Source organism: Salmo salar, unplaced genomic scaffold, assembly GCF_905237065.1.
Source record: "Salmo salar unplaced genomic scaffold, Ssal_v3.1, whole genome shotgun sequence".
Taxonomy (NCBI): Eukaryota; Metazoa; Chordata; class Actinopteri; order Salmoniformes; family Salmonidae; genus Salmo; species Salmo salar.
Genome location: NW_025548666.1, coordinates 137,501 through 163,626, shown reverse-complemented (window position 1 = coordinate 163,626; position 26,126 = coordinate 137,501). Strand labels below are relative to the sequence as shown.

At 45.2% G+C, this 26,126-nt stretch overlaps 1 protein-coding gene and 1 pseudogene across 1 annotated transcript in view; one reads left to right on the top strand and one right to left on the bottom strand.

The window, feature by feature from the left end:
* The window catches only part of LOC106594353 (methyltransferase 14, N6-adenosine-methyltransferase subun), a 30,764-nt gene extending 21,419 nt beyond the window's left edge, over positions 1-9,345 (bottom strand). Inside the window, 6 exon segments of the mRNA XM_045712642.1 lie at positions 100-190; positions 327-414; positions 1,035-1,112; positions 5,491-5,575; positions 5,845-5,933; positions 9,095-9,345. Coding sequence (XP_045568598.1) covers positions 100-190; positions 327-414; positions 1,035-1,112; positions 5,491-5,575; positions 5,845-5,933; positions 9,095-9,160 — 497 coding nt within the window. The 5' untranslated portion in view covers positions 9,161-9,345.
* A 14,265-nt stretch (positions 9,346-23,610) lies between these two features.
* On the top strand, positions 23,611-25,201 carry LOC123733215 (putative nuclease HARBI1; annotated as a pseudogene).
* The last annotated feature ends 925 nt before the right edge of the window (positions 25,202-26,126 follow it).

Below are 26,126 nucleotides of genomic sequence, written 5' to 3'. Positions count from 1 at the left end.
GTAATAAACTGGGACCTACATGGGGGGTAATAGACTGGGACCTACATGGGGGGGTAATAAACTGGGACCTACATGGGGGGGTAATAAACTGGGACCTACATGGGAGGAGTGTTGGTGGTTGAGATCAGCTCGTCCTTCAGTCTGATCAGCTCTCTGAGTTTAGGATATTCTTCAAACCTGTCAGCCAGACCTGAAACACACACAGATTACAGACAGAGATTACAGACACCCACAGATTACAGACAGGTTACACACACCACACACACACACACACACACACACACACACACACACACACACACACACACACACACACACTGTCATACCGACGTCTCTGATGAAGTTCTGTGGTCGATGTCCGGTGTCGACAAAGTGTTGACAGTAGTCATTATGGGGGTTCAGACTCTGGGTTCCCTGATACAGACAGACAGGGGGAGAGAGAGACAGGCAGGCAGGCAGGCAGGCAGACAGACAGACAGACAGACAGACAGACAGACAGACAGACAGACAGACAGACAGACAGACAGACAGACAGACAGGGGGAGAGAGAGACAGACAGACAGACAGACAGACAGACAGACAGACAGACAGACAGACAGACAGGCAGGCAGGCAGACAGGCAGACAGGGGGAGAGAGAGACAGACAGACAGACAGACAGACAGACAGACAGGGGGAGAGAGAGACAGACAGACAGACAGACAGACAGACAGACAGACAGACAGACAGACAGACAGACAGACAGGGGGAGAGAGAGACAGACAGACAGACAGACAGACAGACAGACAGACAGACAGACAGACAGACAGACAGACAGACAGACAGACAGGCAGACAGGGGAGAGAGAGACAGACAGACAGACAGACAGGCAGGCAGGCAGACAGGCAGACAGGGGGAGAGAGAGACAGACAGACTGTTAACCTATAACAGCAGTGTTGACATGTGGTGTGTGTGTGTGTGTGTGTTCTTGTGTGTGTTGTGTGTGTGTGTGTGTGTGTGTGTGTGTGTGTGTGTGTGTGTGTGTGTGTGGTACTACCTTGAGGAAGGTGGTAGAGTCCTTGTAGACCTCTTCATAAGGGTTACTGTCATCTGGCAGCTGCAACTCCAACTCTTCCTACACACACACACACACACACACACACACACACACACACACACACACACACACACACACACACACACACACACACACACACACACACACACACTATGAAACGCATACAATCTGGACCAGCTGGTTCCTACAATCTGGACCGGCTGGTTCCTACAATCTGGATCAATCTGGACCAACTGGTTCCTACAATCTGGACCAACTGGTTCCTACAATCTGGATCAATCTGGACCAACTGGTTCTTACAATCTGGACCGGCTGGTTCCTACAATCTGGACCAACTGGTTCCTACAATCTGGATCAATCTGGACCAACTGGTTCCTTCACCTGGACCGGCTGGTTCTTACAATCTGGACCAACTGGTTCCTTCAATCTGGACCGACTGGTTCCTACAATCTGGACCAACTGGTTCCTACAATCTGGATCGGCTGGTTCCTACAATCTGGACCAACTGGTTCCTTCAATCTGGACCGACTGGTTCCTACAATCTGGACCAACTGGTTCCTACAATCTGGACCAACTGGTTCCTACAATCTGGACCGGCTGGTTCCTACAATCTGGACCAACTGGTTTCTTCAATCTGGACCGACTGGTTCCTACAATCTGGACCAACTGGTTCCTACAACCTGGACCGGCTGGTTCCTACAATCTGGACCAACTGGTTCCTACAATCTGGACCGGCTGGTTCCTACAATCTGGATCAACTGGTTCCAACAATCTGGACCAATCTGGACCGGCTGGTTCCTACAATCTGGATCAACTGGTTCCAACAATCTGGACCAATCTGGACCGACTGGTTCCTACAATCTGGACCGACTGGTTCAGTGTTGAATCAACCATGAGGAGACAGGGTTTCTCTATGTGGACTATCTGGGTTCCCATCTGGACTCGGTATTTCCCCCCCAGTAGGAGGAGACAGGGTTCCTCTATGTGGACTATCTGGGTTCCCATCTGGACTCGGTATTTCCCCCCCAGTAGGAGGAGACAGGGTTTCTCTATGTGGACTATCTGGGTTCCCATCTGGACTCGGTATTTCCCCCCCCAGTAGGAGGAGACAGGGTTCCTCTCTATGTGGACTATCTGGGTTCCCATCTGGACTCGGTATTTCCCCCCAGTAGGAGGAGACAGGGTTCCTCTAAGTGGACTATCTGGGTTCCCATCTGGACTCGGTATTTCCCCCCAGTAGGAGGAGACAGGGTTTCTCTCTATGTGGACTATCTGGGTTCCCATCTGGACTCGGTATTTCCCCCCAGTAGGAGGAGACAGGGTTTCTCTATGTGGACTATCTGGGTTCCCATCTGGACTCGGTATTTCCCCCCAGTAGGAGGAGACAGGGTTTCTCTATGTGGACTATCTGGGTTCCCATCTGGACTCGGTATTTCCCCCCAGTAGGAGGAGACAGGGTTTCTCTATGTGGACTATCTGGGTTCCCATCTGGACTCGGTATTTCCCCCCAGTAGGAGGAGACAGGGTTCCTCTCTATGTGGACTATCTGGGTTCCCATCTGGACTCGGTATTTCCCCCCAGTAGGAGGAGACAGGGTTCCTCTCTATGTGGACTATCTGGGTTCCCATCTGGACTCGGTATTTCCCCCCAGTAGGAGGAGACAGGGTTTCTCTATGTGGACTATCTGGGTTCCCATCTGGACTCGGTATTCCCCCAGTAGGAGGAGACAGGGTTTCTCTATGTGGACTATCTGGGTTCCCATCTGGACTCGGTATTTCCCCCCAGTAGGAGGAGACAGGGTTTCTCTATGTGGACTATCTGGGTTCCCATCTGGACTCGGTATTTCCCCCCAGTAGGAGGAGACAGGGTTTCTCTATGTGGACTATCTGGGTTCCCATCTGGACTCGGTATTTCCCCCCCAGTAGGAGGAGACAGGGTTTCTCTAAGTGGACTATCTGGGTTCCCATCTGGACTCGGTATTTCCCCCCCAGTAGGAGGAGACAGGGTTCCTCTAAGTGGACTATCTGGGTTCCCATCTGGACTCGGTATTTCCCCCCCAGTAGGAGGAGACAGGGTTCCTCTCTATGTGGACTATCTGGGTTCCCATCTGGACTCGGTATTTCCCCCCCAGTAGGAGGAGACAGGGTTTCTCTATGTGGACTATCTGGGTTCCCATCTGGACTCGGTATTTCCCCCCCAGTAGGAGGAGACAGGGTTCCTCTATGTGGACTATCTGGGTTCCCATCTGGACTCGGTATTTCCCCCAGTAGGAGGAGACAGGGTTTCTCTATGTGGACTATCTGGGTTCCCATCTGGACTCGGTATTTCACCCCCAGTAGGAGGAGACAGGGTTTCTCTATGTGGACTATCTGGGTTCCCATCTGGACTCGGTATTTCCCCCCCAGTAGGAGGAGACAGGGTTTCTCTATGTGGACTATCTGGGTTCCCATCTGGACTCGGTATTTCCCCCCAGTAGGAGGAGACAGGGTTCCTCTATGTGGACTATCTGGGTTCCCATCTGGACTCGGTATTTCCCCTCCAGTAGGAGGAGACAGGGTTTCTCTATGTGGACTATCTGGGTTCCCATCTGGACTCGGTATTTCCCCCCAGTAGGAGGAGACAGGGTTTCTCTATGTGGACTATCTGGGTTCCCATCTGGACTCGGTATTTCCCCCCAGTAGGAGGAGACAGGGTTTCTCTATGTGGACTATCTGGGTTCCCATCTGGACTCGGTATTTCCCCCAGTAGGAGGAGACAGGGTTTCTCTATGTGGACTATCTGGGTTCCCATCTGGACTCGGTATTTCCCCCCCAGTAGGAGGAGACAGGGTTTCTCTCTATGTGGACTATCTGGGTTCCCATCTGGACTCGGTATTCCTCCAGTAGGGGGTGTGGCCTCACTGTACTGGAGGCATTGCATTTTCAATAACACTGGAAGATTATTGGGTTTATCTAAAGTCTATTACAGAGACGTTCCTCTCAGTGATCCAGTCTATTACAGAGACGTTCCTCTCAGTGATCCAATCTATCAGTGATCCAGTCTATCAGTGATCCAGTCTATTACAGAGACGTTCCTCTCAGTGATCCAATCTATCAGTGATCCAGTCTATCAGAGACGGTCCTCTCAGTGATCCAGTCTATCAGTGATCCAGTCTATCAGTGATCCAGTCTATAACAGAGACGTTCCTCTCAGTGATCCAGTCTATCAGTGATCCAGTCTATAACAGAGACGTTCCTCTCAGTGATCCAGTCTATCAGTGACCCAGTCTATCAGAGACGGTCCTCTCAGTGATCCAGTCTATCAGTGATCCAGTCTATCAGTGATCCAGTCTATTACAGAGACGTTCCTCTCAGTGATCCAGTCTATTACAGAGACGTTCCTCTCAGTGATCCAGTCTATCAGTGACCCAGTCTATCAGTGATCCAGTCTATCAGTGATCCAGTCTATCAGTGATCCAGTCTATAACAGAGACGTCCCTCTCAGTGATCCAGTCTATCAGTGATCCAGTCTATATCAGAGACATTCCTCTCAGTGATCCAGTCTATCAGTGATCCAGTCTATCAGTGATCCAGTTTATTACAGAGACATTCCTCTCAGTGACCCAGTCTATCAGTGATCCAGTCTATAACAGAGACATTCCTCTCAGTGATCCAGTCTATCAGTGATCCAGTCTATCAGTGATCCAGTCTATAACAGAGACGTACCTCTCAGTGATCCAGTCTATCAGTGATCCAGTCTATAACAGAGACGTACCTCTCAGTGATCCAGTCTATCAGTGATCCAGTCTATCAGTGATCCAGTCTATCAGTGATCCAGTTTATTACAGAGACATTCCTCTCAGTGATCCAGTCTATCAGTGATCCAGTCTATAACAGAGACGTACCTCTCAGTGATCCAGTCTATTACAGAGACGTACCTCTCAGTGAACCAGTCTATCAGTGATCCAGTCTATAACAGAGACGTACCTCTCAGTGATCCAGTCTATCAGTGATCCAGTCTATAACAGAGACGTACCTCTCAGTGATCCAGTCTATCAGTGATCCAGTCTATACCAGAGACGTACCTCTCAGTGATCCAGTCTATCAGTGATCCAGTCTATACCAGAGACGTACCTCTCAGTGATCCAGTCTATCAGTGATCCAGTCTATACCAGAGACGTACCTCTCAGTGATCCAGTCTATCAGTGATCCAGTCTATAACAGAGACGTACCTCTCAGTGATCCAGTCTATCAGTGATCCAGTCTATACCAGAGACGTACCTCTCAGTGATCCAGTCTATCAGTGATCCAGTCTATACCAGAGACGTACCTCTCAGTGATCCAGTCTATCAGTGATCCAGTCTATACCAGAGACGTACCTCTCAGTGATCCAGTCTGTCAGTGACCCAGTCTATAACAGAGACGTACCTCTCAGTGATCCAGTCTATGTTTCCTACCTTCTGCTCCTCAACCTCCTCTGTGTCGCCTCCCTCCATCAGAGGCTTCCTCTTGGCGCTCGGCCCGGCAGTATCGAACGATGCCCTACACATACACAATGTGTTGTATTGTTAAACCAAGCGACAGGGCTGGGCTGGAACAAAAATGTGCACACTCTGGGGGTCCCCAAGGAATTGAGAAATACTCAATGATTGCTGGAAGTGTGTGTGTGTGTGTGTGTATACCTGTTACAGTGTGTGTGTGTGTATACCTGTTACAGTGTCTGTCTGTCTGTCTGTCTGTCTGTCTGTGTGTGTGTGTGTGTGTGTGTGTGTGTGTGTGTGTGTGTGTGTGTGTGTGTGTGTGTGTCATACCTGCATGTCTCTCTGGTCTCCTCAATCTCTTTCAGTTCGTCTTTGCTGTTCAGAACGGCGCCTATACTGTCCGCACTCTCTGCTCCCAACTAGGGGAGGGACGGACAGGTTAGTTAGCTATTAACGTTAGCTAGGACAGGAAGTGGACAAGTTAGCTAGCTATTAGTGTTAGCTAGGACAGGAAGTGGACAAGTTAGCTAGCTATTAGTGTTAGCTAGGACAGGAAGTGGACAAGTAAGCTATGGATGTTAACTAGCTATTAACGTTAGCTAGGTCAGGAACAGACAAGTTAGCTAGCTATTATTGTTAGCTAAGACAGGAAGTGGACAAGTTAGCTAGCTATTAGTGTTAGCTAGGTCAGGAAGTGGACAAGTTAGCTAGCTATTAGTGTTAGCTAGGACAGGAAGTGGACAAGTTAGCTAGCTATTAGTGTTAGCTAGGACAGGAAGTGGACAAGTAAGCTATGGATGTTAACTAGCTATTAACGTTAGCTAGGTCAGGAACAGACAAGTTAGCTAGCTATTATTGTTAGCTAGGACAGGAAGTGGACAAGTTAGCTAGCTATTAGTGTTAGCTAGGTCAGGAAGTGGACAAGTTAGCTAGCTATTAATGTTAGCTAAGACAGGAAGTGGACAAGTTAGCTAGCTATTAGTGTTAGCTAAGACAGGAAGTGGACAAGTTAGCTAGCTATTAGTGTTAGCTAGGCCAGGAAGTGGACAAGTCAGTTAGCTATTAGTGTTAGCTAGGACAGGAAGTGGACAAGTTAGTTAGCTATTAGTGTTAGCTAGGTCAGGAACAGACAAGTTAGTTATGTATTAACGTTAGCTAGGACAGGACCGGACAAGTTAGTTATGTATTAACGTTAGCTAGGACAGGAAGTGGACAAGTTAGCTAGCTATGGATGTTAGCTAGGACAGGAAGTGGACAAGTTAGTTAGCTATTAGTGTTAGCTAGGACAGGAACAGACAAGTTAGTTATGTATTAACGTTAGCTAGGACAGGAAGTGGACAAGTTAGCTAGCTATGGATGTTAGCTAGGACAGGAAGTGGACAAGTTAGCTAGCTATTAGTGTTAGCTAGGACAGGAACAGACAAGTTAGTTATGTATTAACGTTAGCTAGGACAGGATGTGGACAAGTTAGCTAGCTATGGATGTTAGCTAGGACAGGAAGTGGACAAGTTCATTAGCTAAAAGCTATCACTCTTTGCTCCCAACTAGGAGAGGACCAAACAAGTCCATTAGATATGAAGATTAGCTACAAGCTGAACCAGTATCTGTGCGGTATGTAAAAAATAAAGCTCAGACTAATACTCCCATTCACCAGTTCTCTCCAGCGTAATGTCAAAAATACATTAGTTGATTCACCAAATATGGAGATTCGCTGAGCAACTACCTTTATTTACTCCAGTTATGGCCGGTATGTAAACAGAGTTAAATAAATCAGCTGTAGTAAACTTCCACCCTGTGTGGCAGTAATGAGGTTTACACGAGGTGTCAAAGAATAGTTTCTTTTTTTAGGTTGATCCTGAGTGGCGCAGCGGTCTCAAGACACTGCATCTCAGTGCAAGAGGCGTCACTGCAGTACCTGGTTCGAATCCAGGCTGCATCACATCCGGCCGTGATTGGGAGTCCCATAGGACGGCGCACAATTGGCCCAGCGTCGTGCAGGGTAGGCCGTAATGTAAATAAGAATTTGTTCTTAACCGACTTGCCTCGTTAAATAAAAATACATATTTATTTAGACTTTTTCGGAAGTATACTTAACAAAAATATACAAAAACGCAACATGCAACAATGTCAATGATTTTACCGAGTTAGTTCATATAAGGAAATCAGTCAATTGAAATAAATTCCTTAGGCCCTAATCTATGGATTTCACATGACTGGGCAGTAGCGCAGCCATGGGTGGTACTGAGCGGGCATAGGCCCACCCACTGGGGAGCCAGGTCCAGCCAATCAGAATGTGTTTTTCTTTCCCCGCCACAAAAGGGGCTTTATCACAGCCAGAAATAATCCTTAGTTTCATCCGCTGTCCGGATGGCTGGTCTCAGATGATCCTGCAGGCGAAGAAGCCCGGATGTGGAGTTACTGGGTTGGCGTGGTTACACGTGGTCTGCGGTTGTGATGCCGGTTGGACATATTGCCAAATTCTTTAAAACAACGTTGGGAGGCGGCTTATGGTAAAGAAATTAACATTCAATTCTCTGGCAACAACTATGGTGGACATTCCTGCAGGCAGCATGCCATTTGCACGCTCCCTCAACTTGAGACATCTGTGGCGTTGTGTTTTGTGACAAAACTGTGCATTTTTGTGGCTTTTTAATTGTCCCCCAGCACAAGGTGAACCTGTGTAATGATCATGTTGTTTAATCAGCTTATTGATATGCCACACCTGCTGTCAGGTGGATGCATTATCTTGGTAAAGGAGAAACGCTCTAACAAGGATGTAAACAAATTAGTGCACAAAAGTTGAGCGACATATGCTTTTTGTGCGTACAGATCATTTCAGCTCATGAAACTTTACATGTTGCATTTATATTTTTTGTTCAGTATATATATATATACACCGGCATAACGGGAGTAAATGAAGACAGTTGCAAAGCTGGTTAATGGGAGTTTGAATCTGAGCTTTCTTGGGGCGTTAGAGACGTCTCTAATGCACAGAGATAATGGTTAATCTAGAAGCGATCAGTCTCTTAGCTAACTAACTAGCTATAAACATATACACAAATGCTCTCATGTCATAACAGTAACTAATGTCTAGGACGAACAATAGCTCGCTAACGTTAACAATTATGAGTTGTTTAAAAGATACTTGGTCAACTATCATGCGATGGTTAATGTTACATTAGCTTTTTCCACTCAATTCAAGGTCAATTGGCTTCACTCCACTGCCACAAAGTAAGCCAAAAATAACAAATACAATAATACGTAACAGTAACTACGATTGTTAAAGCTAACAAGTTATTAGCTAACTTAGAGGCTCACTGTAGAAGATGTGCTAGTTAGGTTAGTCATGCTAATAGCTAACGTTACCCGTTGACCTAATCCTATTCAGTTAAGTCAAAACACAAAGCTAACGTTTATATATGTTTACATTAGCTACGAATCGTTAGTTAACTAACAAAGTATGGTAGTTAAGTAGCTACATACATAACTCTTCCCCCCCCCAAAAGGCTAACTTGTAAACAAGAAGACAACGTATGTTAGCCCGCTAGCTAGTATGCTAACTTAGCTATAGCTAAGCTACCTGTTGAGCTAGAAGCTGGCGTCGCAGCTTCTGCTTTTCCCGTATCTCCTGTAGGCGACTATTCATTTCTTTCTTTTTTTTTATCAGGTTATTAGTTTTAATAAAAGTATTTCGTTAGTTCACAAAATGCTTAATAAAAAAAAAACTGTTTTCTAGCAGGGGGGTCGAAAAGCTTTTTACTACTCCCTCGAAAACAATGAACGTTAGTCGGGTTCTGATGACGGAGTTCCGGTTCAACTGCGGCGCCTGTGATTTGCGTCACTGTTTATTTTATTTTTTTCCTCCAATGAGTAAGTAGCTACGACCACACGGTGGTAATGTCGTATCGCGTTATTCCACTGTGAATAAACTGTATGTGAACAATGATCATCAGAAAAAGAAAGACCGTTTGTCCCAATTTCTCTCTACTTCCGCTCAAAGTGTGCTGGAAGAGTGGCGTGAACTTCCTCTAGCTAGCCCACGCCTCTACCAACCTAATGCTTTCAGATGTTCTGGAGAGCAGTGAAGGTGTAGACTTCAGGGGGAAAGAGAGATTATTGTGATCTAGGAGCAGGGTTGTTCCACTAATTCCAGTAGCAGGGTTGTTCCACTAATTCCAGTAGCAGGGTTGTTCCACTAATTCCAGTAGCAGGGTTGTTCCACCATCTCCAGTAGCAGGGTTGTTCCACTAATTCCACTAGCAGGGTTGTTCCTCCAATTCTAAGAGCAGGGTTGTTCCTCCAATTCTAAGAGCAGGGTTGTTCCTCCAATTCTAAGAGCAGGGTTGTTCCTCCAATTCTAAGAGCAGGGTTGTTCCTCCAATTCTAAGAGCAGGGTTGTTCCACCAATTCTAAGAGCAGGGTTGTTCCACCAATTCTAAGAGCAGGGTTGTTCCACCATCTCCAGTAGCAGGGTTGTTCCACTAGCAGGGTTGTTCCACCAATTCCAGTAGCAGGGTTGTTCCACCATCTCCAGTAGCAGGGTTGTTCCACTAGCAGGGTTGTTCCACCAATTCCAGTAGCAGGGTTGTTCCACTAGCAGGGTTGTTCCACTAGCAGGGTTCTTCCACCAATTCCAGTAGCAGGGTTGTTCCACTAGCAGGGTTGTTCCACTAGCAGGGTTGTTGCACTAGCAGGGTTGTTCCACTAGCAGGGTTGTTCCACTAGCAGGGTTGTTCCACTAGCAGGGTTGTTCCACCAATTCGCTGCCTTTTGAGAAGTGTAACTTGGTGAAATAATACATGTGATTTGACCTAATTTTAACATTCTGTCATAAAGAGCACATGTTCAAATTAATAATCCACTAGTTTTCCATCTCAAGAGGTTAAATAAAACAGGACTATAGTAAGTGCATGTTAAGTGCCAAATAAATTAACAGGGTGGACCAGAAACAGGGTGGACCAGAAACAGGGTGGACCAGAAACAGGGTGGACCAGAAACAGGGTGGACCAGAAACAGGGTGGACCAGAAACAGGGTGGACCGGAAACAGGGTGGACCGGAAACAGGGTAGACCGGAAACAGGGTGGACCAGAAACAGGGTGGACCGGAAACAGGGTGGACCGGAAACAGGGTAGACGGGAAACAGGGTGGACCGGAAACAGGGTGGACCGGAAACAGGGTGGACCGGAAACAGGGTGGACCAGAAACAGGGTGGACCGGAAACAGGGGTGGACCGGAAACAGGGTGGACCGGAAACAGGGTGGACCGGAAACAGGGTAGACCGGAAACAGGGTGGACCAGAAACAGGGTGGACCAGAAACAGGGTGGACCAGAAACAGGGTGGACCGGAAACAGGGTGGACCGGAAACAGGGTGGACCGGAAACAGGGTGGACGGGAAACAGGGTGGACCGGAAACAGGGTGGACCGGAAACAGGGTGGACCGGAAACAGGGTAGACCGGAAACAGGGTGGACCGGAAACAGGGTAGACCGGAAACAGGGTGGACCGAAACAGCGTGGACCGGAAACAGGGTGGACCGGAAACAGGGTGGACCGGAAACAGGGTGGACCGGAAACAGGGTGGACCGGAAACAGGGTAGACCGGAAACAGGGTGGACCGGAAACAGCGTGGACCGGAAACAGGGTGGACCGGAAACAGGGTGGACCGGAAACAGGGTGGACCGGAAACAGGGTGGACCGGAAACAGGGTAGACCAGAAACAGGGTGGACCGGAAACAGGGTGGACCGGGAAACAAGGTTTACCGGAAACAGGGTGGACCGGAAACTGGGTGGACCGGAAACAGGGTGGACCGGGAAACAGGGATGGACCGGGAAACAGGGTAGACCGGAAACAGGGTGGACCGGAAACAGGGTGGACCGGAAACAGGGTAGACCGGAAACAGGGTGGACCGGAAACAGCGTGGACCGGAAACAGGGTGGACCGGAAACAGGGTGGACCGGAAACAGGGTGGACCGGAAACAGGGTGGACCGGAAACAGGGTGGACCGGAAACAGGGTGGACCGGAAACAGCGTGGACCGGAAACAGGGTGGACCAGAAACAGGGTGGACCGGAAACAGGGTGGACCGGAAACAGGGTAGACGGGAAACAGGGTGGACCGGAAACAGGGTGGACCGGAAACAGGGTGGACCGGAAACAGGGTGGACCAGAAACAGGGTGGACCGGAAACAGGGTGGACCGGAAACAGGGTGGACCGGAAACAGGGTGGACCGGAAACAGGGTAGACCGGAAACAGGGTGGACCAGAAACAGGGTGGACCAGAAACAGGGTGGACCAGAAACAGGGTGGACCGGAAACAGGGTGGACCGGAAACAGGGTGGACCGGAAACAGGGTGGACGGGAAACAGGGTGGACCGGAAACAGGGTGGACCGGAAACAGGGTGGACCGGAAACAGGGTAGACCGGAAACAGGGTGGACCGGAAACAGGGTAGACCGGAAACAGGGTAGACCGGAAACAGGGTGGACCGAAACAGCGTGGACCGGAAACAGGGTGGACCGGAAACAGGGTGGACCGGAAACAGGGTGGACCGGAAACAGGGTGGACCGGAAACAGGGTAGACCGGAAACAGGGTGGACCGGAAACAGCGTGGACCGGAAACAGGGTGGACCGGAAACAGGGTGGACCGGAAACAGGGTGGACCGGAAACAGGGTGGACCGAAACAGGGTAGACCAGAAACAGGGTGGACCGGAAACAGGGTGGACCGGGAAACAAGGTTTACCGAAACAGGGTGGACCGGAAACTGGGTGGACCGGAAACAGGGTGGACCGGGAAACAGGGATGGACCGGGAAACAGGGTAGACCGGAAACAGGGTGGACCGGAAACAGGGTGGACCGGAAACAGGGTAGACCGGAAACAGGGTGGACCGGAAACAGCGTGGACCGGAAACAGGGTGGACCGGAAACAGGGTGGACCGGAAACAGGGTGGACCGGAAACAGGGTGGACCGGAAACAGCGTGGACCGGAAACAGCGTGGACCGGAAACAGGGTGGACCGGAAACAGGGTGGGGTGGAAACTGGGTGGTCCTGAAACAGGGTTTACCGGAAACAGGGTGGACCGGGAAACAAGGTTTACCGGAAACAGGGTGGACCGGAAACTGGGTGGACCGGAAACAGGGATGGACCGGGAAACAGGGATGGACCGGGAAACAGGGTGGACCTGAAACAGGGTGGAGCGGAACCGGAAACAGGGTGGACCGGAAACAGGGTGGACCGGAAACAGGGTTGACCGGGAAACAAGGTGGACCGGAAACAGGGTGGGCCGGAACCGGAAACAGGGTGGACCGGAAACAGGGTGGACCGGAAACAGGGTGGACCGGAAACAGGGTGGACCGGAAACAGGGTAGACGGGAAACAGGGTAGACGGGAAACAGGGTGGACCGGAAACAGCGTGGACCGGAAACAGGGTTAACGATTTCATCTTAAATCATCCATAACTCCTTGTCACATGGGGTAATGGAAGCTTGTTGTGTGCAACATGGAGGGGCAATTGAATGCAAGCTTTACCAACAAAAACAAAAAAAATTCAGAACCTGTTAAAAACCATTTCTAGCCCGTCTATCTACGGGTAACAGAGTTGGCGTGTTCTGCTCGACCCACTCAGTTTCCCAACACAAAACACCAGAACATGTCAGAAAATATTAAAACCAGCTCTCCTGCTTTCGACTCTATGATTAATATGTTCAATATTACAATTATTAATATTAAAATCAGAGTTCATTTCACATAACAGGGTTGACCTTAAAATAAGGGACATTTGTATTATGAGGTCTACTACACCTGTTGTATTCAGCATTTCACTGTGAGGTCTACTACACCTGTTGTATTCAGCATTTCACTGTGAGGTCTACTACACCTGTTGTATTCAGCATTTCACTGTGAGGTCTACTACACCTGTTGTATTCAGCATTTCACTGTGAGGTCTACTACACCTGTTGTATTCAGCATTTCACTGTGAGGTCTACTACACCTGTTGTATTCAGCATTTCACTGTAAGGTCTACTACACCTGTTGTATTCAGCATTTCACTGTGAGGTCTACTACACCTGTTGTATTCAGCATTTCACTGTGAGGTCTACCTACACCTGTTGTATTCAGCATTTCACTGTGAGGTCTACACCTGTTGTATTCAGCATTTCACAGTGAGGTCTACTACACCTGTTGTATTCAGCATTTCACTGTGAGGTCTACTACACCTGTTGTATTCAGCATTTCACTGTAAGGTCTACCTACACCTGTTGTATTCAGCATTTCACTGTGAGGTCTACTACACCTGCTGTATTCAGCATTTCACTGTGAGGTCTACTACACGTGTTGTATTCAGCACTTCACTGTAAGGTCTACTACACCTGTTGTATTCAGCACTTCACTGTAGAGTCTACACCTGTTGTATTCAGCATTTCACTGTGAGGTCTACTACACCTGTTGTATTCAGCACTTCACTGTAGAGTCTACACCTGTTGTATTCGACGATATGGCCAATAAAAATTTGATTTGAAAAACATTTATAAAAAAAAAAGAAATATATATATATATATATATATATATATTTCAGCATTTTGACACATGCCTCTGTGCACCGTCTGACCCCGGCCAAACCCAGACGACGCTGGGCCAGTTGTGTGCCGCCCGAAGTCAGACGGTGCACAGAGGCATGTGTCAAAATGCTGAATTTTGGCACTTTATCAAGTCTTTATTGATATTTAAAAAAAAATCTGATATTGAATTCTCCATGTGGTCTGTATTAAAGGACATCGCGTTGGAACGGCCTGCTGCTGCTTTACATAGGAGGATGAACTTTGACCCCCAGACACTGACAATATAACTGTATCATAATAACAATAGTATGCCATTTAGCAGAAGTTTTTATCCAGAGCGACTCACAGTCATGCATGCATCCATTACGCTGATCTAAGATTAGATGGAGAGATGGAGGGATAGAGGGAGAGGGAGAGATCTAGGGTTGGAGGGAGAGATGGAGGGATAGAGGGTTAGAGGGAGAGATGTAGGGTTGGAGGGAGAGATGGTTAGAGGGAGAGATGGAGGGAGAGAGGGAGAGATGGAGGGAGAGATGGAGGGATAGAGGGTTAGAGGGAGGGATGGAGAGAGAGAGATGTAGGGTTGGAGGGAGAGAGGGTTAGAGGGAGAGATGGAGGGATAGAGGGATAGAAGGTAGAGGTGGAGGGAGAGAGGGAGAGATGGAGGGAGAGATGGAGGGATAGAGGGAGAGAGAGGGATGGAGGGTTGGAGGGAGAGAGAGGGAGGGAGAGATGGAGGGATAGAAGGTTAGAGGGAGCGATGGAGGGATAGATGGAGGGTTGGAGGATTAGATGGAGAGATGGAGGGAGAGATGGAGGGATAGAGGGAGAGAGAGGGATGGAGGGTTGGAGGGAGAGAGAGGGAGGGAGAGATGGAGGGATAGAGGGTTAGAGGGAGCGATGGAGGGATAGAGGGAGAGATGGAGGGTTGGAGGGATAGAGGGAGAGATGAAGGGAGAGATGGAGGGATAGAGGATTAGATGGAGAGATGGAAGGATGTTTTTAAAGTATTCTTTCCGTAACACTTCAGTGAACAGTGGCCTGTCTATCACACCCTAGTGAGGGGTGAGTCTAACATAAAGGCCTGCATTGTCCCAGCCACAGCTCTGAACTGTGTGTCATGTCAACATGTCTGCTTATTCAGGAAACACACACACACCAGCATGTCCCCCGGTGGCCAAAGAATAGCCTAACCCAGAGTTATCTCCCTCCCTCCCTCACACACACACACACACACACACACACACACACACACACACACACACACACACACACACACACACACACACACACACACACAGAGTCATTCCACAAGGCATTGTTTGACAGGGCAGTGTTAAGTGCAGTGTGTGTGTGGTCATTCCTTTAGACATTGTTTGACAGGGCAGTGCTGCGTTAGAGAGAGAGAACTAAGATAAGTTTGTGGTTCAGACTAACATTTGGTACTAAACTACAGCATATCTGGGAAAGACGGGGAGAGAGAAAGAGATGGAGGGGGGGTTAAGAGAGTGAGAAAGACAGAGAGAGAACAAGAAAGAGAGAGAATGAGAGACAGCAAATGAGAGAGAGAGACTTAACAACAGGAAGAGAGGAGTAGCTTGTATTCTGACAGGAAGTGTTAGGATTCTAAATGATATAACAGGAAGTGTTAAGATCCTAAATGATATAACAGGAAGTGTTAGGATCCTAAATGATATAACAGGAAGTGTTAAGATCCTAAATGATATAACAGGAAGTGTTAAGATCCTAAATGATATAACAGGAAGTGTTAGGATCCTAAATGATATAACAGGAAGTGTTAGGATCCTAAATGATATAACAGGAAGTGTTAGGATCCTAAATGATATAACAGGAAGTGTTAGGATCCTAAATGATATAACAGGAAGTGTTAAGATCCTAAATGATATAACAGGAAGTGTTAGGATCCTAAATGATATAACAGGAAGTGTTAGGATCCTAAATGATATAACAGGAAGTGTTAGGCTCCTAAATGATATAACAGGAAGTGTTAGGATCCTAAATGATATAACAGGAAGTGTTAGGCTCCTAAATGATATAACAGGAAGTGTTGGGATCCTAAATTATATATATAACAGGAAGTGTTAGGATCCTAAATGATATATATATTTATAACAGGAAGTGTTAGGATCCTAAATTATATATATATTTATAACAGGAAGTGTTAGGATCCTAAAAGCACATTTTTTGTCCATTAAATTGATCAGAAATACAGTGTTGACATTGTTAATGTTGTAAATGACTATTGTAGCTGGAAACGGCTGATTTTTAATATGGAATATCTACATAGGCGAACAGAGGCCCATTATCAGCAACCATCACTCCTGTGTTCCAATAGCATCGTTGTGTTAGCTAATCCAAGTTTATCATTTTAAAAAGGGCTAATTGATCATTAGAAAAACCCTTTCGGGGGTGGCAGGTAGCCTAGTGGTTAGAGCGTTGGACCAGTAACCGAAATGTTGCTAGATCGAATCCCCAGAGTTGACGAGGTAAAAATCTGTCGTTCTGCCCCCTGAACAAGGCAGTTAAACCCCACTGTTCCCCCGGTAACACCGTCATTGTAAATAAGAATTTGTTCTTAACTGATTTGCCTCGTTAAATAAAAGGTTAAATTGTGCTTTTCTTTCTAAAACAATGAAATGTCTAAGCGACCCCAAAACCTTTGAACAGTTGTGTGTATGTATATATATATATATATATATATATATACACAACAGGAAGTGTTTGGATTGTAAATTATATGAGAGTTCAGATAACTGTTGGACAATCAAAAACACACACAAAGTTCTTTAAAAAAAATCCTAGTTTTATGGAGGCAACAATACATTGAGTCAACACAGAGAGGGTTAGCGTCCTAAATAGGGGCCGTTAGTCCTGATGAGACAACAACAGTACATTGAGTCAACACAGAGAGGGTTAGCGTCCTAAATAGGGGGGGGTCCGAAAACCTGATCGATCCGTCACCATAGCAACGCCGTAACAGTCACATAAACACTGGATGAGTTTTCAAAATAACGCACGACAAGGAAAACAATCCAAGACATTTAGACACTAGTGTTCCTATAAACCGGACAGAGAGAAAGATTACCACTAAAAACACACGATATTAACAGAATGGAAGTTTACAAGTAGAGAACAAGGATAAAGTACAGAGAGAGACAATGTGTCCCCTCCCAAACAGCACCCTAATCCCTACGTATTACACTACTGGTCAGAAGTAGTGCACTATATAGGGAATAGGGTGCTATAAGGTAGTGCACTAAATAGGGTTCTATAAAGGTAGTGCACTATATAGGGAATAGGGTGCTATAAAGGTAGTGCACTATATAGGGAATAGGGTTCTATAAAGTAGTGCACTATATAGGGAATAGGGTTCTATAAAGGTAGTGCACTATATAGGGAATAGGGTTCTATAAAGTTAGTGCACTATATAGGGAATAGGGTTCTATAAAGGTAGTGCACTATATAGGGAATAGGATTCTATAAAGGTAATGCACTATATAGGGAATAGGATTCTATAAAGGTAGTGCACTATATAGGGAATAGGGTTCTATAAATGTAGTGCACTATATAGGGAATAGGGTGCTATAAAGGTAGTGCACTATATAGGGAATAGGGTTCTATAAAGGTAGTGCACTATATAGGGAATAGGGTGCTATAAAGGTAGTGCACTATATAGGGAATAGGGATCTATAAAGGTAGTGCACTATATAGGGTTCTATAAAGGTAGTGCACTATATAGGGAATAGGGTTCTATAAAGGTAGTGCACTATAAAGGGAATAGGGTGCTATAAAGGTAGTGCACTATATAGGGAATAGGGTGCTATAAAGGTAGTGCACTACATAGGGAATAGGGTTCTATAAAGGTAGTGCACTATATAGGGAATAGGGTGCTATAAAGGTAGTGCACTATATAAGGAATAGGGTTCTATAAAGGTAGTGCACTATATAGGGAATAGGGTGCTATAAAGGTAGTGCACTATATAGGGAATAGGGTGCTATAAAGGTAGTGCACTATATAGGGAATAGGGTGCTATAAAGGTAGTGCACTATATAGGGAATAGGGTGCTATAAAGGTAGTGCACTATATAGGGAATAGGGTTCTATAAAGGTAGTGCACTATATAGGGAATAGGGTGCTATAAAGGTAGTGCACTATATAGGGTTCTATAAAGGTAGTGCACTATATAGGGAATAGGGTGCTATAAAGGTAGTGCACTATATAGGGTTCTATAAAGGTAGTGCACTATATAGGGAATAGGGTTCTATAAAGGTAGTGCACTATATAGGGAATAGGGTGCTATAAAGGTACTGCACTACATAAGGAATAGGGTTCTATAAAGGCAGTGCACTATATAGGGAATAGGGTGCTATAAAGGTAGTGCACTATATAGGGTTCTATAAAGGCAGTGCACTATATAGGGAATAGGGTTCTATAAAGTAGTGCACTATATAGGGAATAGGGTTCTATAAAGGCAGTGCACTATATAGGGAATAGGGTGCTATAAAGGTAGTGCACTATATAGGGTTCTATAAAGGTAGTGCACTATATAGGGAATAGGGTTCTATAAAGTAGTGCACTATATAGGGAATAGGGTTCTATAAAGGTAGTGCACTATATAGGGAATAGGGTTCTATAACGGTAGTGCACTATATAGGGAATAGGGTTCTATAAAGGTAGTGCACTATATAGGGAATAGGGTTCTATAACGGTAGTGCACTATAAAGGGAATAGGGTTCTATAAAGGTAGTGCACTATATAGGGAATAGGGTTCTATAAAGGTAGTGCACTATATAGGGAATAGGGTTCTATAAAGGTAGTGCACTATATAGGGAATAGGGTGCTATAAAGGTAGTGCACTATATAGGGAATAGGGTGCTATAAAGGTAGTGCACTATATAGGGAATAGGGTTCTATAAAGGTAGTGCACTATATAGGGAATAGGATTCATTAAAGGTAGTGCACTATATGGGGAATAGGGTGCTATAAAGGTAGTGCACTATATAGGGAATAGGGTTCTATAAAGGTAGTGCACTATATAGGGTTCTATAAAGGTAGTGCACTATATAGGGAATAGGGTTCTATAAAGGTAGTGCACTATATAGGGTTCTATAAAGGTAGTGCACTATATAGGGAATAGGGTGCTATAAAGGTAGTGCACTATATAGGGTTCTATAAAGGTAGTGCACTATATAGGGAATAGGGTTCTATAAAGTAGTGCACTATATAGGGAATAGGGTTCTATAAAGGTAGTGCACTATATAGGGAATAGGGTGCTATAAAGGTAGTGCACTATATAGGGAATAGGGTTCTATAAAGGTAGTGCACTATATAGGGTTCTATAAAGGTAGTGCACTATATAGGGAATAGGGTTCTATAAAGGTAGTGCACTATATAGGGTTCTATAAAGGTAGTGCACTATATAGGGAATAGGGTGCTATAAAGGTAGTGCACTATATAGGGTTCTATAAAGGTAGTGCACTATATAGGGAATAGGGTTCTATAAAGTAGTGCACTATATAGGGAATAGGGTTCTATAAAGGTAGTGCACTATATAGGGAATAGGGTGCTATAAAGGTAGTGCACTATATAGGGAATAGGGTTCTATAAAGGTAGTGCACTATATAGGGTTCTATAAAGGTAGTGCACTATATAGGGAATAGGGTTCTATAAAGGTAGTGCACTATATAGGGAATAGGGTGCTATAAAGGTAGTGCACTATATAGGGAATAGGGTTCTATAAAGGTAGTGCACTATATAGGGAATAGGATTCATTAAAGTAGTGCACTATATAGGGAATAGGGTGCTATAAAGGTAGTGCACTATATAGGGAATAGGGTTCTATAAAGGTAGTGCACTATATAGGGAATAGGGTGCTATAAAGGTAGTGCACTATATAGGGAATAGGGTTCTATAAAGGTAGTGCACTATATAGGGAATAGGGTTCTATAAAGGTAGTGCACTATATAGGGAATAGGGTTCTATAAAGGTAGTGCACTATATAGGGAATAGGATTCATTAAAGGTAGTGCACTATATAGGGAATAGGGTGCTATAAAGGTAGTGCACTATATAGGGAATAGGGTGCTATAAAGGTAGTGCACTACATAGGGAATAGGGTTCTATAAAGGTAGTGCACTATATAGGGAATAGGGTGCTATAAAGGTAGTGCACTATATAGGGAATAGGGTTCTATAAAGGTAGTGCACTAAATAGGGAATAGGGTGCTATAAAGGTAGTGCACTATATAGGAATAGGGTGCTATAAAGGTAGTGCACTATATAGGGAATAGGGTTCTATAAAGGTAGTGCACTATATAGGGAATAGGGTGCTATAAAGGTAGTGCACTATATAGGGAATAGGGTTCTATAAAGGTAGTGCACTATATAGGGAATAGGGTTCTATAAAGGTAGTGCTCTATATAGGGTTCTATAAAGGTAGTGCACTATATAGGGAATAGGGTTCCATAAAGGTAGTGCACTATATAGGGAATAGGGTTCTATAAAGGTAGTGCACTATATAGGGAATAGGATTCATTAAAGGTAGTGCACTATATAGGGAATAGGGTGCTATAAAGGTAGTGCACTATATAGGGAATAGGGTGCTATAAAGGTAGTGCACTACATAGGGAATAGGGTTCTATAAAGGTAGTGCACTATATAGGGAATAGGGTGCTATAAAGGTAGTGCACTATATAGGGAATAGGGTGCTATAAAGGTAGTGCACTATATAGGGAATAGGGTTCTATAAAGGTAGTGCACTATATAGGGAATAGGGTGCTATAAAGGTAGTGCTCTATATAGGGTTCTATAAAGGTAGTGCACTATATAGGGAATAGGGTGCTATAAAGGTAGTGCACTATATAGGGAATAGGGTTCTATAAAGGTAGTGCACTATATAGGGTTCTATAAAGGTAGTGCACTATATAGGGAATAGGGTGCTATAAAGGTAGTGCTCTATATAGGGTTCTATAAAGGTAGTGCACTATATAGGGAATAGGGTTCCATCTGAATCGGTTTATCGGACTCGGAGGCTGATCAAGAGAGAGAGAGGGAGAGAGACAGAGAGAGAGAGAGAGAGAGAGAGAGACAGAGAGAGAGAGACAGAGAGAGAGAGAGAGAGACAGAGAGAGAGAGACAGAGAGAGAGAGAGAGAGAGAGAGAGAGACAGAGAGAGAGAGACAGAGAGAGAGAGAGAGAGAGACAGAGAGAGAGAGAGAAGAGAGAGAGACAGAGAGAGAGAGAGAGAGAGAGAGAGAGAAGAGACAGAGAGAGACAGAGAGAGACAGAGAGAGACAGAGAGAGAGAGAGAGAGAGACAGAGAGAGAGACTCGGAGGCTGATCAAACGACAACAGTTGAACATGAAAACAAATCCAAATCAGATTGTATTAGTCACAGGCTTTTGTAAACAACAGGTGTAGAATAACACTTACCTCCATGTTTTCTTTGTGTGTAAATCTTCCACCTTCACCTTTATAGTACAAAGGAGATAGCACTCAGTAATGTTGTCGTGTGTGTGTGTGTGTGTGTGTGTGTGTGTGTGTGTGTGTGTGTGTGTGTGTGTGTGTGTGTGTGTGTGTGTGTGTGTGTGTGTGTGTGTGTGTGTGTGTGTGTGTGTGTGTGTGTGTGTGTGTGTGTGTGTGTGTGTGTATATATTCAGGACATAGTCCTTTTCCCTGCTGTGGTCCCGCCATCATTCCCTCGGAGTCGGATGTCAACAACAACAACAATGTCCTGTATCTATAGTAGCTTCCATCAGGTCATTCATGGGACAATATATCACATTATAGACTGGTTGTCTGGCGTGTGTTTATTAGTCCACAACGTAGCATAAAAAGCAACAACAAATTCCTCAGATTAAAGTTAAAGAATCTCCACTGTTTATTAAAAGCAACAAAACAGGGGCCTGTTGCACAAAAGTAGAATTAAGACATCCGGGATAAATGACTCAGCTGAGCTCAATGAAGCCAAAACATGTGCGTCCAGGCTTAATTGGTTGCACAAAGACCAAGCCAGGATGAGCAGACACGGATTCATTAAGCCAGGTGAAACCAATCCTGGATAGGTGCGCGCTCACGGCTCACTCAAATAGACCCCGCCACAGATCACAGATTAACTGATTTACCATGGCAACTAGAGCCGCGTACTTTTCCCCGTCGGAAGCACAAATCCTCATGGAGGCATACGAGGAGGTAAAATATATAATTAAGAAGAAAGGCAACACCGCCACAGTGATAAAGCAAAGAGAAAAAGCGTGGCAAAGTATTGCAGACCGCCTGAATGCGTAAGTAGTGCACAATTACACAGTCACCGCTCCGCTGAAACATCACAATTACAATTCAAATATTTAATTCACATCTCCAAAAATGCAGTTGTACTGTAATTATGAAACGGTTAAATTTTTAATTGAAATGCACTGCAGATATGAGTGAAATTGTGTAAAGTAACTCCATCACACTGTATAAAGCTATGATAGATTTTTTGATATTTTTACTGAAAACAAGACAAAAATACCAAGTAATTTTTTGCAGTGTGACTCCATTAAATGTGTGTGTGTGTGTGTGTGTGTGTGTGTGTAGATTAAACATGAACGGGCCAAAACGGACATGGCAGCAGGTCAAAATCAAATACAAGAACATTCTGCAGAATGGTATGGTCCCTGACTAATATTTAACAAAGCACAAGCATATATTGTACCCAGAAGGTGCCTGCTCACACATTGTCTGTACTGTTTTAGCAGTGAAAAAGAATACCCACAGACAAGGCACGGGTGGTGGGTCACCAAAGGCTGACCTTACCCCAGCAGAGGACATGGCCTTGGAGCTAAATAAAGGCAGGCCCGTCTTAGAGGGGATCCCTGGGGGAAAGAGACGAGCATAGGTTCCTCCCAAGATGCCACCCGCTTCATTCAAGGTATGTCCTTCCATCTCTACATGGGATACAACCACATTCATATTGAATCAATTTGGACTGTCTGACTTTGGTTTACCTATTGCCTTGCAGTGTCTGGCAGCACTGTGTTCCTGTTAGAGCCACCAGCACAAGCACCAGACGATGCTGATCCAGTGAGTACTCCATCAAAGGCATACTGTAGGCCTGGCATGTCTTGTCTACTAGCTTCAATATGAATCCGATTAAATGTGATAGGGTGAAGGCCCCAGTGCAGCAGCAACAGCACATGATGGAGACGATGATGAGGAGGAGACCATCTCTCTGGATTCCAGAAGGCATGAGGTATCATGTTAAGACTGTGAAAGTACTATTTACTCTACAATGGTGAGGAGTCCTCATCAAAATCAAAAAATCTAATTTCTTTTACAGGACCCAGATGCTATCCAGTGGGAAAACCAGCCTGGCAACATAGTGCGTATTAATAAAAGGACACCACATCCTGCCAAATTCCAGCTGCGCTAATTGTATTGTGTTCACAGAGCTCACAAGCTATCAGAAAGTTGTATGGCAACCACCTCCGGCGCCAAATAGAACTGGCAGACATAGACATTCAGTACAAGAAGAAAAAGATGGAAAATCTTGCACTGGAGTCCGAAATAAAAAAGAGGACAATTAGGAAACTGGACCTTGAAATAAAAAAACTTGAGAGGGAGGTGAGATATGCCTTCAATGTACACTGTATGCTAACTGTAACACAAATGTATTAATCATTATTTTTCTTTCCTCCCCCAGCTCCAAGAAGATGACACAGCTCAAAATAAAAATTAGGTATATTCTCGTAAAGTCAAGTGAGCCATGACATATGAGCTCTTATTGTGAGCACACAGGACGGTGGCATCTTTCTAAGGTTTTTTTTATTTTCCCAGCAATCAGTACAACCAAGTCATCGTTATAAGGCATCGCCCTCTTTGCCCACCCCCCAGCACCAGGTGTGGCCACTAGCCTATATGAAGGCCCAAAATTGTGTGTTCCTTTCTGCTCTGACAATGGCATGCCCATTCGTGCGAGATGTGGTGGATGAAGAAGCACTTGTGCTGAGGAGAGCCTTCAGGCGAGAAAGGGTCTTCAGGGACCGGTTGGACCCACTGGCCTTCCCTGATGACCATCTATATGAAAGATACAGGTTTTCTGCAGATGGCATCAGGTATCTATGCAGACTACTGGGTCCCAGGATTAAGCACCGCACTGCACGGAGCCATGCACTGAGTGTGGAGCAAATGGTTTGTGTGGCCTTGCGCTTTTTTTTCTAGTGGGGCCTTCCTGTACTCAGTGGGGGATGCAGAACAGCTGAACAAGGCCACAATTTGCCGCACAATAAGGAGTGTGTGTCTGGCTATCAAAGCATTAGCAGATGTCTTCATCTCCTTCCCTGGCCACAGAAGACTCTGTGACATCAAAGAGGAGTTCTATAGGATTGCAGGTAAGAGGATCTACAAATTACAGGACAACTGTTAACACATAGTAGGATACTCATTACTTTGTGTGACAGGTTTCCCCAATGTCATTGGTGCAGTGGACTGCACACACATAAGGATAAAAGCCCCTCAGGTGCCCATGAGGCCGATTTTGTGAATAGGAAATCCTTTCACAGCATTAATGTTCAGGTGAACATAACTTTTTGATATTGTCCATTGACGAACACTCTGCATTGCCAGTGATGTGCATTGATTGGTGTAATATTCCTCATCTTATGATTTCAGATGGTCTGCAATGCTGACTGTGTGATCAGCAATGTTGTGGCAAAATGGCCTGGCTCAGTCCATGACTCCAGAATCTTTCGGGCCTCTGAAATCTATCAGTGCCTATCACAAGGTAAGCCACACAACCCCTATTTATAACCATCATGGCTGTGTCAAGAATATCACTGTGTTTATGAGGTAGTAATGATGAGATTTTGTGTTGACAGGTGAATTCTCTGGTGTGCTGCTGGGAGACAGGGGGTATGGCTGCCAGCCTTTTCTCCTGACACCTTTCACAGACCCCCAGGAAGCACAGCAGGCCTACAACCATGCCCATGCCAGGACCAGGGCCAGAGTTGAAATGACCTTTGGCCTCCTGAAGGCACGCTTTCACTGCCTTCACAAATTAAGGGTCAGCCCTGTTAGGGCATGTGATATTACTGTGGCTTGTGCTGTCCTCCACAATGTGGCCTGCCTGAGGAAGGAGAGGGCCCCCAGAGTGCCACCAGCCATGGACTGGGACAATCCGGCAATCTTCCCTGATGACGACAGTGGTCGGCTGCTGAGGGACCAATATGTGTTGAATTATTTTAGTTAGTATGTGTGCTTTCAATTTTGGTTAAATATGTCCTGCGGTGGCAGAGGAATTGGGGTTTTTTGGGTTCGTTTTTTACGAATTTGGCCTCTTATGATGTTTGTGCGGTATACTGTGTGTAATACAAGGCTGCAGGGAGGCTACTGCATCCATTCATTTGTCTGTTCAGTTGATGTGTATGGATTTGTCCTGCATTTATTTTAGTGTGCAGACATGCAGGGTGTGTTATATACAGACCTTTGAATGTGTATGTATCATTTTGTATAATATGCTTGGATTCTGTGCTTTCCATCTTGTAGTCACTGTGACTTCAGTTTCGAAAGGAGCTGATGGTTTACCTGCTTTGTTTTGTCCTTATTCAATAAAGGAACATAATGTTACACATTGTGTTTTTATATTCATATGGAATGTGTATTTGTTTATATGACAGAGTACTAGGGCCACACTGAAGAAAAAGGATAAAGTCATACATTTATGAGGCTGGTTCTTTCTGCAGAAAAGCTACATATTGTTTTTACAGTTTTGATACTTATGACAATGTGATACTTAATATTCTGGCACATCAGCATGTCTTTGTTTATGAAACCATACTGAAGTACAATTTCACGAAATGCCCCACATCTGTCATTTTAACAACTGTCCTCCTTTAAAACAACCGGTTACAATATTATTACTTGTGTTTTTTTCCCTCTGTGGCCCTAATATTCTATCATTTTATATATAGCCTTATAGTCTATGGGAAACTGTAAATTATCTAATGATAGCAACATAATCTAAAAATTATTTTTTATCCAAAATCATTGAAATTAATGAT